This window comes from Colobus angolensis, unplaced genomic scaffold, assembly GCF_000951035.1.
Source record: "Colobus angolensis palliatus isolate OR3802 unplaced genomic scaffold, Cang.pa_1.0 Scaffold311, whole genome shotgun sequence".
Classification (NCBI taxonomy): Eukaryota; Metazoa; Chordata; class Mammalia; order Primates; family Cercopithecidae; genus Colobus; species Colobus angolensis.
Window position 1 is genome coordinate 2,330,332 of NW_012116389.1, and position 13,787 is coordinate 2,344,118.

Here is a 13,787-nt window from a genome sequence, read left to right on the forward strand (position 1 = left end):
CGCCTCAGCCTCCCAGAGTGCAAGGATTACAGGAGTGAGCCACCGTGCCCAGCCTAAAAGAACAAATATTGTATGATTCTACTCAAGTATGAGTAGGCAAATACTAGAGTAGACAAATTTACAGAGAGAAAGTAGAAGGGTGGCTGCCAGAAACTTGGGAAAAGAGGGAAATGGGGAGTTACTGTTTAGTGGATACAGAGTTTCAGTTTTGCAAGATGGAAAATGTTCTGTGGATGGATGGTCGGTACTGAGGGTTGCACAACCGTGTGAAACACAATTAATGCCAGTGAACTGTACACTTAAAAATGGTTAAAATGCCAACTTTAATGTAATGTATATTTTATAGTTAAAAAATTTAAACGATAGTGTGGTACTGATACACAGATCATTGGAACAAAAATCCAGAAATAGACCCACACATATATGGTCACAAGGCTAAGGTAATTCAATGTATAAGAGTCTTTTTAACAAATGGTAATGGAACGACTGTATATCCCGATAGGAAAATATGACACTTGACAACATAAGCAAAAATTAATGCTATTAGATCATAGACTTACACGTAAAAGACTATGTAAAACATATATGAGAACACAGAATATCGTCACGAACTTGAGGTAGGCAGAGATTTCCTAACACAGAAAAAGTACAAACCATAAAACAAAACTGACCAATTGACTTCACCAGAATTAAAAACCTCTTTACCAAAAACATACTCAAAACAATGAAACGACAGGCCCAGATTGGGAGAAAGACTTCGCAATCATTTATGTAACAAAAGATTTTTATTCAGAACATACATATATCTATCTAACAAAACATTTGTATCCAAAGCTGTTAAACACGAAGAACCAGATTTAAAAACACGCAGATTGGAACTGAAACTTCAGAAAAGATGCAGACTGGCCAGTAAGCACAGAACAGAAACGGTGCCAGTGACGCTGGTGCCAAAGCGGGAAGGAACACATTCCTCAGCCTAAAAGACCTAACAGTAGGACACGGACATAACCATCCCCGGCCGACAAGAACAAGAGTAACACGACGTCTTGGCTAACGAAAACTCAAAGCCTCAATTGACTCAGCTCCTTCACAGCGCCCAGAAACAGGGAAGTCTCGCGGTATCCGAAAATACCACAGACGTTCACAGCCGGACGAGACGGAGGGCGCAGGCGCAGCCACGGCTTTCACATTGGGCGACTCACTTCAAAGCCGGGGGCAAACAGGGAGCGCGCAGGTATAGGAGCGTTGGCTGGAGGCTCCTCGAGAGCTCCCCAGGCACGCCCCAGTGCGTGCGCCCCCGCTGCCACCACCTTCGGTTGACCACCCCCATCTAGACTGTACTCTCGCGGTATTTGTCCCGACTCTCGCGGGATTTAGCGTGGCATTGGGAGGCCGGGCCCGGGGGAGGAGGTGGCGTTCCGTTAGCGGCTTTGGGGTCTGGCTGCAGTGGTAGTGCTTTCTCCTCTGCTCTCTGGGACCCGCTCAGGCTGGAGGCCAGCCAGGTGAAGAGCTCGCCCGCATGCGTACGCGCTGCGTGGGAGCCGCGAGGCCTGGGGCGGGAGGGGGCCTCGTCTTCGCTTCCTGCGCTGTTGCGACGGGCCGGTGTGAGGCACCGTGGCGCGGACTTCGTCTCAGCCCCGCCCTCGCCCCTGCCCTCGCCCCACCCTCGCCCCTGCCCTGACCGCTTTCCTCCCCCTCTCTCCCAGCTCTTGACGCCACCTCGGTCGCGATGGGGGCGCAGGACCGGCCGCAGTGCCACTTCGACATCGAGATCAACCGGGAGCCGGGTGAGCTGGAGACTGGGGAGCGCTGCTGGGGCCGAGGCCTGCCTTGGCGAAGGGGAAGGGTCTACCCTCAGCGACCCTCCCCCCGTCCTTTTTGGGAGCGGGTAGGAGGCGCAGTCAACTTTCCATTTTCTCTTGAGAGAAAATCAGTGGGAGAGGAAGGTGGCCTGGTCACACCCCAAACTCGCAGTCCGGGCCTCTTCCTCCCAAACCCCACACCGCCCCCTGCATCTCCGGACTGAGTCCTCGTAGCCAGCCTGGCGCCAAGAAAAGGAGGTGCAGTTCTTTGAGAGACTTTTTCTCTCCCAGTGTCTCCGTGGGGCAGACACTCCTGATCCGATTTCCGGTTATCTTGCTTGGTGCTATGAAGTTTCAACTAGTAGGAAATGTGTGTTTCCTAATCACGATACATCACTACTTTAATGTTAACGCTACCTCTATTTTTCCTTAAGAATCTTTAGCTAGAATTTCGTGGTTCCTGGGAAAATGGCTTAATGAACGTCTTTTGTGATAAACCAGAGCGTTCTGTATCAGCAGAATTGCAGCATGCATGCACTTAGCGTTGCTGTTTTGTCTTTTGGGAATCCAGCCATTTGTTAAAGTGTATTTTTTTGAAAATGAAACATTTCCTTCTAAAGCATAGTTACTTCATTCTAAGTAGCAGAGCGTGCAGGGTTTCAAACTGTTTTCTTAGGTTTTTTTGTTATCTGTGACAGAAGTTTTAATTGGAGGCATATATATATACTGTCTGTGCAACATCTTGTTCTGCATATTCTTATGAGAGCCTGCCACTGTTCTAGGGTCTGGAGATAGAGCAGCGCATAAAACTAAGGCCACTCTTCCTTTTATGGTTTATATTCTGTTGGGGGGAAGACAGACAACTAGGAAAAAAACAGTGACTTGTAGTTGGGATACTATTTTAATAAGTTGGTCAGACAAGGCCATTTTGAGAAGATGACATTTAAGCAGCTATCAGAAAGAGATGAAGTGAGCCATGTTTTTTTTTTTTTTGAGACGGAGTCTCGCTCTGTCGCCCAGGCTGGAGTGCAGTGGCCGGATCTCAGCTCACTGCAAGCTCCGCCTCCCGGGTTCACGCCATTCTCCTGCCTCAGCCTCCCGAGTAGCTGGCACTACAGGCCCCCGCCACCTCGCCCGGCTAGTTTTTTGTATTGTTTAGTAGAGACGGGGTTTCACCGTGTTAGCCAGGATGGTCTCGATCTGCTGACCTCGTGATCCACCCGTCTCGACCTCCCAAAGTGCTGGGATTACAGGCTTGAGCCACCGCGCCCGGCCATGAGCCATGTTTAAGAAGAGCATTCGTGGTAGACGGAAACAGCACAGCCCTGAGGTGAGAAGTAGTATACAGTCAGGCGCCAAATGACATTTCTCTCTCTTAACAGTGGTCTTATATAGAATACCTTTTTTTGTGTGACTTTTTAATGTTTACCTATGTTTACATACACAAATACTTCATTGTGTTAAAGTTGCCTACGGTATTCAGTGGAGTAACATCCTGGACAGGTTTGTAGCCTAGGATCAAATAGACCACATATAGCTTAGGTGTGTAGTAGGCCGTACTATCTAGGTGTGTTTAAGTACATTCCATGATGTTCACACAATGATGAAATTGCCTAATTACACATTTCTCAGAATCCGTCCTGGTTATTAAACAACAGAGGACTGTACTTGCATGTTTGCGGGACAGCAAGGTGCCCAGTGTGGCTGGAGTAGAAGAGGGAAGAGAATAGTAGGAAATGGCCTGTAGGACTGACTCAGTGAGGTAGGAAGATATTAAAGGGTTTTGAGCAAAGGAATGAGATAATCCTAGAAATTTGGTTGCCTTCTCTCTCTCTTTTTAATGTTTTTAGCCTTGATTGATCTTTGTTTTTAAGTAAGAGTTACTAGAAAGCCTTGATGGACTTTAATCTTTATTCTGTAGTGAATCCATGCTTCAGATAACAGGGTTATTTTTTGTTAAGAATTAAAAATAGGCCAGGCTTGGTGACTCACGCCTATAATCCCAACACTTTGGGAGGCAGACGCGGGTGGATCATTTTGAGCTCAGGAGTTCGAGATCAGCCTGGCCAACATGGTGAACCCCATCTCTACAAAAAATACAAAAATTCGCTGGGCGTGGTGGCTCTCTTAGTTTTTGCCTGTAGTCCCAGCTACTTGGGAGGCTGAGGTTGGAGGATTGCTTGAGCTTGGTAAGCGGAGGTTGCAGTGAGTAGAGATTATACCACTGCATGTCAGCCTGGGTGATGGAGCGAGACCCTGTCTCAAAAAAAAAAAAGAAAAATAGTAGATTGCTGAAAGATAAAAGTACGGTGGCGCTCATACCAGTAATCCCAGTACTTGGGGAGGCTCAGGCAGGAGGATTGCTTGAAGCCAGGAGTTTGAGACCAGCCTGGGCAATATAGCAAGACCTTGTCTCTACAAAAATAATTTTTTTTAGTTAGCCAGGCATGGTGGTGCTCACCTGTACTTGGAAGTGTGAGGTGGAAGGATGGCTTGAGCTCAGGAATGTAAGGCTGCCACGAGCTATGATTGCACCACTGCACTCCAGCTTGGTCAACAGAGCAAGATCCTGTTTCTAAGAAAAAATTCACAAAGAGAAATTTAAAAAGCTTAAGAAAAGTACAAGTAAAAATTTCTGTAGTTATGTTAAGTACTCCTTTCCTAGTAAATGTTGAGGTCCTAACTTTGCACATAACCTGTGTTGTGAAAAATCTCCAGAAAATGTTTGACAAATGTTCAGTGAACCTCAGTCCTCAACATCCAAGGTAATTAATTGTGATAGATGGGTAGATGTGATTAGCACTCTTAAGAATGGTGAATCATATAAAACAAGGAATGCAGTGCTTACATTGTTCTAGGTTTAATCATTTAATAATTGGCAATTTCATATGGTTCAGTCTCATAAAATACTAGCACTTGTTGAGTATATTAACTAAATAGTGGGTTTTACACGACTTTTTTTTTTTTTCTTTTTTGAGACGAAGTCTTACTTTTTCACCCAGGCTGGAGTGCAGGGGCGCCATCTCGGCTCAGTGCAACCTCCACCTCCCAGGTTCAAGCAGTTCTCCTGCCGCAGCCTCCCCAGTAGCTGGGATTACAGCATGTGCCACCACCGCCAGCTAATTTTTGTATTTTTAGTAGAGATGGGGTTTCACCATGTTGGTCAGGCTGGTCCGAACTCCTGACCTCAAGTGATCCGCCCACCTCGGCCTCCTGAAGTGCTGGTATTACAGGCATGAACTACTGCACCCAGCCGATTTTACACAACTTCTAAGGATCACTTCACTTGTATGAAGTATCGTATCCTGTTTCGTAGGATTTAACCATTAATACATATGTCAGTATGTATTTACTCAAGTAATACTCTTGACTACTTGTATAGTTAATAATTCACTTGATATAAATACAAAACAGTATCTTTGATTTACTTTGATAAGGAAAGATCACTTTAAGAATGGCCACACTGTCCACATTAATGAGAGATGAAGAAGTATTGATAAAAATTCAGTTGAATACAGCACATTGTCTTTTCATTTACTGTCCATAGAAATGTGCACATTTTATAGCAACTAAGTCAACTATTGAATTATAAAGCCACTGAGTAAACACAGGTATGTATTTTAAAAGTCTTTAAATTGTGTATGAGTTTTTCTCAGAATCTATTAAGATGGTTTTTGAAATGATTCCAGGATTGTTCCTTATAATTTTGTTTAGTCATTTAAGATTTTGATTTAACAGATGTAAGAATATTTACATCGTCTTTTTTTTTTTTTTTTTGGTCTAAAGTGTTGGTAGTTTGTGGGGTTTTTAAAATTTGTTCCTTTGTGTTTGTTTGTTTTTGAGACGGGGTCTCACTCTGTCGCCTAGGCTGGAGTGCAGTGATGCAATCTTGGCTCACTGCAACCTCCACCTCCCGAGTTCAAATGATTCTGCTGCCTCAGCCTCCTGAGTAGCTGAGATTATAGGCACCTGCCATCACACCTGGCAAATTTTTGTATTTTTTAGTAGAGATGGGGTTTTGCCATGTTGGCCAGGCTGGTCTCAAACCCCTGACCTCAGGTGATCTGCCCGCCTTGGCCTCCCAAAGTGCTAGAATTACAGGTGTGAGCCACCACACCCAGCCTGTGGTTTTTATTAATAAGAAATTGGTGCATTTTATCTAAGTTGTCAAGTTTATGTGCTTAGAGTTGTTTGCCACAGCCTCTTAATATCTGTGGAGTCTGTAGTGATGTCTCTTTTCATTCCTGTTATTGATAATTTTGCCTTTTGTCTTTTTCCTTTGTCCGTCTGACTAGAGGTTTATTCATTTTGTATTTTCAAAGAACCGGATTTTGATCTGATTGAATTTTGTTTCTATTTTTGTTTTCAATTTCATTGTTTTCTTTCTTTCTATCTTTCTAATGCTTGCTTCAGTTTTTATTTTGTTCTTTTTCTAGTTTCTTAATGTCGAAGCATAGATTGTTGATTTGATGCCTTTTTTTTTGAGACAGAGTCTCAAATGACTTCTAATTTAATTCCATTATGGCTAGAGAACACACATGATTTCAGTTCTTCGTGCACTTGAAAAGAATGTACATTCTGCTGTTTTTGTGTAGAGTGTTCTATAAATGTCAGTTAAATCCAGTTGGCTATTAGTGTTGGTCAGTTCTTTTATATCTTTTCTGATTTTCTGCTTGTTTACCGATTACCAAGAGTATTGAAGTCTGCAACTGTAATTGTGGATTTATCTATTTCTTTCCTTTTTTTTTTTTTTTGGTTATTTTGTTTTTTTTGTTTTTGAGACTGAGTCTTGCTCTGTTGCCCGGGCTGGAATGCTGGAGTGCAGTGGCATGATCTTGGCTCACCGCACCCTCTACTTCTACTTCCCTAGTTCAAGTGATTCTCGTGCCTCTGCCTCCCCAGTAGCTGGGACTACGGGTGTGAGCTACCATGCTTGGCTAACTTTTTGTATTTTTAGTAGAGACAGGGTTTCTTCATGATGCCCAGGCTGGTCTTGAACTCCTGGGCCCAAGCAGTCCACCCGCCTCAGCCTCCCGAAGTGCTGGGATTACAGGCATGAGCCACCATGCCCGGCCATATTTCTCTTTTAAGTTCTTTTAGTTTTTGCTTCATTTATTTTGAGGCTCTTAGGTGGATGCATACATATTTAAGATTGTTGTCTTCTTAGTGAACTCTTATTACTATGTAATGACACCTTACATTCCTAGTAACTTTCCTGGCTCTGAAGTTTCCTTTGCCTCAGATATGAATATAGTTACTTCAGTTTTATTAGTGTTTACATGGTATATCATTTTCAATCCTTTTACTTTTAACCTTTCTATGTAATATTTAAAGTGGATTTCTTGTAGATAACAAATAGATGGGTCTTGTCCCACACTGAGAATGTCTTTTAGTCAGTATGTTTAACTATATACATTTAATATAATTACTGTTATGTTTGGATTTGCTTTACTGCTTAAGATTCATAAAAACAGACTTGAAAATGTGTTTTTAGCAAACATTGTAAAGTATTTGGAAGTGATACAAAGAAATTAGTCTTAAGAGGTGACAAAGGATTCAGGCAAATGTTTGAGTACTGCTTGTGTCCTTGGTCAAGCCGTTTAACAACCTCTTTGTGAAATGGAAGTACTATACAGTTTTGTTCTTAATTTGGTTCCAAAGCTAACAGGACAGAAATATTTGCTTATATTCAAAATTAAACTAATTTTAGACTCACTTTCAAAATAACTCTTACTTTAAGAGAGGCATGTGGGATCTGGTTTGTACTGAGGGAATAGGAGAAATGCATCTCCCCTCTCAAGGTCACCCTAGATCATAAGCTCATGAGTAGAGTGACTAGATGCAATGGCCTGAAATGTAAATGACTTGCACTGTATATGCTCATTAACCTATTAGTTCTATTATTAACCTAATAATAGGACTCCAGTGTAATAGTGCTTACATAATAAGATTGTTGAGCAGAGTAATTAAATAATGTCATCTTATAGATTGTGTTTTTGTAACATGAACTTTAATAGGGTGGATTAAGGAGCACAATTTTAATTAGGCACACTGCTGTTTGGTATAACAGTCGGATAAGCAGGTGGTGAAGAGTGGTGTGGGAGAGAAGAGCAGTTGGATAGCACTGCTGCTCTGAGTCATTCTTATTTGTCCTAACTGATTTGAAGGCTACTATGCTAATGACAGTGCTGGGAATGGAGGCAGAAATAAGGTGTGGTCAGTTGTAGGGTTTCCTCAATGATGTTTAGATTTTATAATGTCCTCTTATAGCTAAAATTTACTATTGATACTCCTAAAGAAAAATATATTTTTACTGCAACTGGAAACTCCCTTGTTCCCCCCAGTTCCCATTTTTCTATGGAAACAGTTGTTTTTGTGTGTGATTTTCGATAATGCAATGTTTCTTAAAAATCTATCACTGTTCTTACAGAGCAGTCTGTATTTGTTAAGTATTTATAGCACAGTATCTGACTTTTTTTTTTAAAGTTGCTTTAAGCATTGCATGTGCAGGAGTATGGACACTAAGTCGAGTTAAGGGGCTTTCATATTTAGGTATTGTGCAGGTAGACCTTTGATTTTGGTCCCTTTTGTTCCCAGAGACTGTATCTTAAAGTCCAAGAGACTTAGTGCTGTAGAGTGAAATCCTGAATTCCTGCTTTCACTCCTTAACTATGTATGTATACTTGTACAAAGAATTGAAGCCTGATTCTTAATTCAGCAATGTTTATTTTATTAAACACCAATTAATCTTTAATCACTTTTTAACGTTTTTTAATATATTGTCTTTACTTTTATTTTATATTTTTATTTTGTTCTTGGCCTGGCACAGTGGCTCATGCCTGTAATCCCAGCACTTCGGGAGGCCAAGGCAGGAGGATTGCTTGAGCATAGGAGTTAGAAACCAACCAGCCTAGACAACATAGTGAGATACTATCACTAAAAAAAAATTCTTTTTACTTTTTCTTTAGAGACAGAGTATCACTGTGTTGCTCCTGCTAGAGTACTGTGGCTATTCACAGGCATGATCATAGTGTGGTGTAGCCTCAAACTCCTGGCCTCAAGTGATCCTCCCACCTCAACCCTCTGATTTGTAATCACTTTTAGTGACTGTGTAGTTTACCCTCATATGAAGATACCTTGTACTAGTTAGGCTAAATGATAAGATTGGTTCTAACATAAAGGTTAAATAACAATACTTAAAACAATAAAAAAGTTTTTCTTTTCTGTCACACAGGACTCAGACTCAGCAGATCAGGGCTGTCCATGTGAGGGATCCAGGCTCTTTTTGTCTTGATACTATGTTGCTATTGACATGGGGTGGGTGCATGCAGCTCTTAACAGAAGGATTCAAGTTTGATAGATACAGAAGAATTGATGGAATCAGAAGAATCATCATTTTGCAACCCCCAGGGTAATAACTGGTTCAGAAAGTAGTCATCAGTGGCCAAACCACAGGTGAAAAGTTGCGCTGTGTGCAAAGTATCATCCAACAGATTATTAATTTAAATGGAGGAAAATTCCTTTACAACTAAGATGTGGCTAATATCTCAGTTATAAAGGTACTTTAACAGGTCAAACTGACATGCTTTCTAATAGGGTGCAAAAAAAAAAAAAAAGATGGGAGATGGAGACTGTTTTACATTAAAAAAGGCCGACCTATGAAAACCAAGTGGGTATATAATGCTTGAATGAGGTTCCTGGATTTTAAAAAATAGGTGTATATTTGTCAGTAAACTAGAAGGAACTCAAATGCTAATCAGTTGAGGATTGGTTGAGTAAAATTTGGTACAGCCAAACAACAGAATTCCATTCAGCCATTAAAAAGAATGAAAAGGGGAAAGAAACATAAAAGGCATTGTAGGGGTAGTTGGGTAAATTTGAATATGGACTATTATGAGGAGTTTTTTCCCACGGTAACAGATTCTTCAAATCCAACTAAGTGTCCAACAGTTCAATTTGATTCTGGACACTATCTACCTGGAGTTTCTAATGGAGTTTCGCTCTTGTTATCCAGGCTGGAGTGCAATGGTACGATCTTGGCTCATTGCAACCTCGGCCTCCCAAGTAGCTGGGATTAGAGGCGCCTGCCACCACTCCCGGCTCATTTTTGTATTTTTTATTAAATACAGGGTTTCACCATGTTGGCCAGGCTGGTCCTAAACTCCTGACCTCAGGTAATCCATCCACCTCGGCCTCCATGAGCCACTGTGCCCAGCCTCTGAGTCACTCTTACTTCTGACCAACCAGCTATAAATTAGGGATTCCTACAACCCCCTGCTCAGCTTCAGTAATTTGCTAGAGCAGCTCACAGAACTTAGGAAGCCAATTTGCTTACTATAACTGGTTTATTATAAAGGATATAACTGAGGAACAACCAAACGGAAGAGATGCCTAGGGCAAGGTATGGTAGGTGCAGAGGGTGGGGAGATGCATGGGCCCTCTGGACATGCCACCCTCACTCATTGTCTTCTCCAGTCTGGAAGCTCTCTTTAAACCCTGCCAGTTAGGGGGTTTTGTGGCTAAAAACATACGTATGTATCATCAGTTATTTTGTCATGTGTATGATTGTATATGTGTGATCAATTATTAAGTGAATCTCCAGCTCCTCTTCTCTCTCTGAAGGTTGGAAAGTGAGGCTGAAAGTTCTAGACCTCTAACCAAGGCATGGTTTTTCTGGCAACCAGCCCCTATCCTGAAGCTATCTAGGGGTCTGCCAGGAGTCTCTTCTTTGGATGCGAATGCTAAGGGATTTAAGTGTTCTCTGTCAAGAATCTGAAAGAAAGATCAAATAGTAGGCTGGTTGTGGTGGCTCATGCTTGTAATCCCAGCACTTTGGGAGACCGAGGCAGGCAGATCACTTGAGGTCAGGAGTTCCAGACTGGCCAACATGGTGAAACACTGACTCCACTACGAAGAAGTAACAAAAATTAGCTGGGCATGGTGGCGAGCACCTGTAATCACAGCTACTCAGGAGGCTGAGGCGGGAGAATTGCTTGAACCTCAGAGGTGGAGGCTGCAGTGAGCTGAGATCACTGCAACTCCTGCCTGGGCAATAGAGCAAGACTCTTATATCAAAAAAAGAAGGAGGGGGAGGGGGAGGAATCAAATAGAACAAAAGATGCTGCTATCAGTCCTATCACTTAGAAAATTACAAGTTTTAGGAGCACTCTGCTAGAAACTGGGGACAGAGGTCAAATGTAATATTTCATATTATGCCACAATTATGGAGTAGATGATAATCACTATTAAATTTCTTGGGTGTAGTAATGGTTTTGGATTTAAGTAGCAGAATATGTTTATTCTTTAGGAGTATAAGCTGAAGTATTAATAATTAGGGGTGAAGTGTCACAGTGTCTTTAACTTTCAGTTTGTTCCAGAAGATTGTGTGTATAGAGAGGGATAAATACAGCAAAACATCTTTGTAGATTTGAAAATTTCTTTTTTTTTTTTTTTTTTTTGAGACGGAGTCTCTCTCGCTCTGTCACCTAAGCTGGAGTGCACTGGCCAGATCTCAGCTCACTGCAAGCTCCGCCTCCCGGGTTCACGCCATTCTCCTGCCTCAGCCTCCCGAGTAGCTGGGACTACAGGCGCCCGCCACCTCGCCTGGCTAGTTTTTTGTATTTTTTAGTAGAGACGGGGTTTCACCGTGTTAGCCAGGATGGTCTCGATCTCCTGACCTTGTGATCCACCCGTCTCGGCCTCCCAAAGTGCTGGGATTACAGGCTTGAGCCACCGCGCCCGGCCAGATTTGAAAATTTCGAAACAAAAGTTCAAGCAGGGGAATTGCACATTTGTTCTTTCAGACAACCTTTAGGATCATTTTGTCAAGTTCCCTCAGAAGTCTCACTGGTATTTTTGAAGGTTGCAATTAAGTTATTATAGGTTACTCTAGAGAATATTGGGCACATTTGCAATTTTGAGTCTTGTCCAAGAACAAGGTATCTCTCCCTTTATTCAGGTTGGCATTATGCCTCTGAAAGTTGGAGTTTTGTTTTTAGTTAGAATGTTTCTTGTTGCTTTTGAGAATGTGATTTTTACTGTATTTTTTTTTCTACTTGTTTTTGTTTGTCATAATATCAATATCAACAACTTCAGTATTTGTTGGTATTTCAGTTAGTTCTTTTGGACTTTCTAGGTGTATAATGTTTCAAATGATGATAAATGTGCTCTTTTTTACTTGCAAATCTCTCATATTGTTCTCTTGTCTACTTACATTGACTAGAATTTCCTTTTTTTTTTCAAGATGGAGTTTTGCTCTTGTTGCCCAGGCTGGAACGCAAAATGGCGCAATCTCCGCTCACCATAACCTCTGCCTTCTGCGTTCAAGTGATTCTCCTGTCTCAGCCTTTCAAGTAGCTGGGATTACAGGAGTGTGCCACCACACCTGCTAATTTTGTATTTTTAGTAGAGACAGGGTTTCTCCATGTTGGTCAGTCTGGTCTCAAACTCCCAACCTCAAGTGATCCACCTGCCTTAACCTCCCAAAGTGCTGGGATTATGGGCGTGAGCCATCACGCCCAGCTTGTGTTGACTAGAATTTCTGAAACAGCATTAAACAGCAGTGATGCTAACAACTACTTTTGACTTCTTTCTTCTTCAGTGGAATTAATGTTATAGGAGTGTTTCACCAGTAAACATACTGCTGATTGTTGATTTGAAAGGTATCTGAGAATATGCGTGTTATATAAAGAAATGAATGTTGAATTTCTTTTTTCTAATTTTTTTTTTTTAATATATTTTGTTTCTGTAGTAGATATGAATGTTGAATTTCACCGTGGGCTTTTGGTTTCTATCATGGGTTTTTTTTGTTTGTTTTTTTTTCTATCATGGGATTTTTATAGGATTTTTCCTTCACGTCAATAAACTATATTAGATTTCCTAATATTGAATAGTGTCTCTTTTAAAATGAGATTGGCATATGGGGTTTTAAATTTGCTTTATATCATCTCTCCCAGGTTTTGGTTTCGATTTTACTTTGTTTCAAAAAAGTTAAGCTTTTCATCTTTTGCTGTGCTCTAGAACAGTTGATATGGCGTTACACTTTAATGTTACTTGAAGATTAGAAGTAATTCATCTGTATCTGAAGAATTAATAGCAGCACTCTTTTGGATAGTTAGCAGCATTTTAGTTTCTTTATTGGGCCTGTTTTTTATTCTGCATAGTATCTTATAATTCTTTTTTCTAAATTTTGGTATTCTTCCTTTTATCTTCCTAAGTGATTAATTTATCTTTAGCTTTATTCATTAATGAAAATATTTATGACTATATGAAGTGATTGGGACGAATAAGTGGTATTTAACACTTTTTGCATTGTCAGACCTGGCAGCTCTAACATCTGGCCTCATTTCCTGACATCCTGGCTCTTTGATTCTCTGATCTGTACTAATATCTTTGTCATAACTACATGAGCCAGTAAATACATTCTCTTTTGAGTTTTTGCTTGTGCTGTCTGCAGGAAACCTTTAGCTGGGTGTTTATGGACATGTCATGGAAAAAGCTTCATGTGACTAAATAATTAAGTTGTTTTGGCCTTGTATTTCTTATTTTTTTGCTATTTCCTTTGTTTTATATCTTTTATTAGGTTGCTGCCCCTCCCACCAAAGAAGCTTGAAAGATGTAAAATTTTGTTAGTACTGCCGGTGAATACCTGTTCAAGTATGCCTAAACCCTTGGCTGGGCGCAGTGGCTCACGCCTGTAATCCCAGCACTTTGGGAGGCCAAGGCAGACAAATCACAAGGTTAGGAGTTTGAGACAAGCCTGGCCAACATGGTGAAACCCTGACTCTACTAAAAATACAAAAAATTAGCTGGGCGTAGAGGCAGGTGCCTGTAATCCCAGCTACTCGGGAGGCTGAGGCAGGAGAATCTCTTGAACCCAGGAGGCGGAGATTGCAGTGAGCTGAGATCACTGCAACTCCTGCCTGGGCAATAGAGCAAGACTCTTATATCAAAAAAAGAAGGAGGGGGAGGGGGAGGGGGAGGAAT

The 13,787-nt window shown here is 41.4% G+C and overlaps 2 protein-coding genes across 2 annotated transcripts in view; one reads left to right on the forward strand and one right to left on the reverse strand.

Moving 5' to 3' along the window:
- SEC22C (SEC22 vesicle trafficking protein homolog C (S. cerevisiae)) overlaps positions 1–1,803 on the reverse strand; it is a 58,822-nt gene extending 57,019 nt beyond the window's left edge. The window contains exon 1 of the mRNA XM_011950957.1: positions 1,683–1,803. The gene's annotated coding sequence lies outside the window, so the exon portion shown is untranslated. The remainder of the gene's footprint in view (positions 1–1,682) is intronic.
- Positions 1,384–13,787, forward strand: part of NKTR (natural killer cell triggering receptor) — a 48,340-nt gene continuing 35,936 nt past the window's right edge. The window contains exons 1-2 of the mRNA XM_011950952.1: positions 1,384–1,502; positions 1,707–1,787. Of these exons, the coding sequence (XP_011806342.1) occupies positions 1,730–1,787 (58 nt within the window). The 5' untranslated portion in view covers positions 1,384–1,502; positions 1,707–1,729. The remainder of the gene's footprint in view (positions 1,503–1,706; positions 1,788–13,787) is intronic.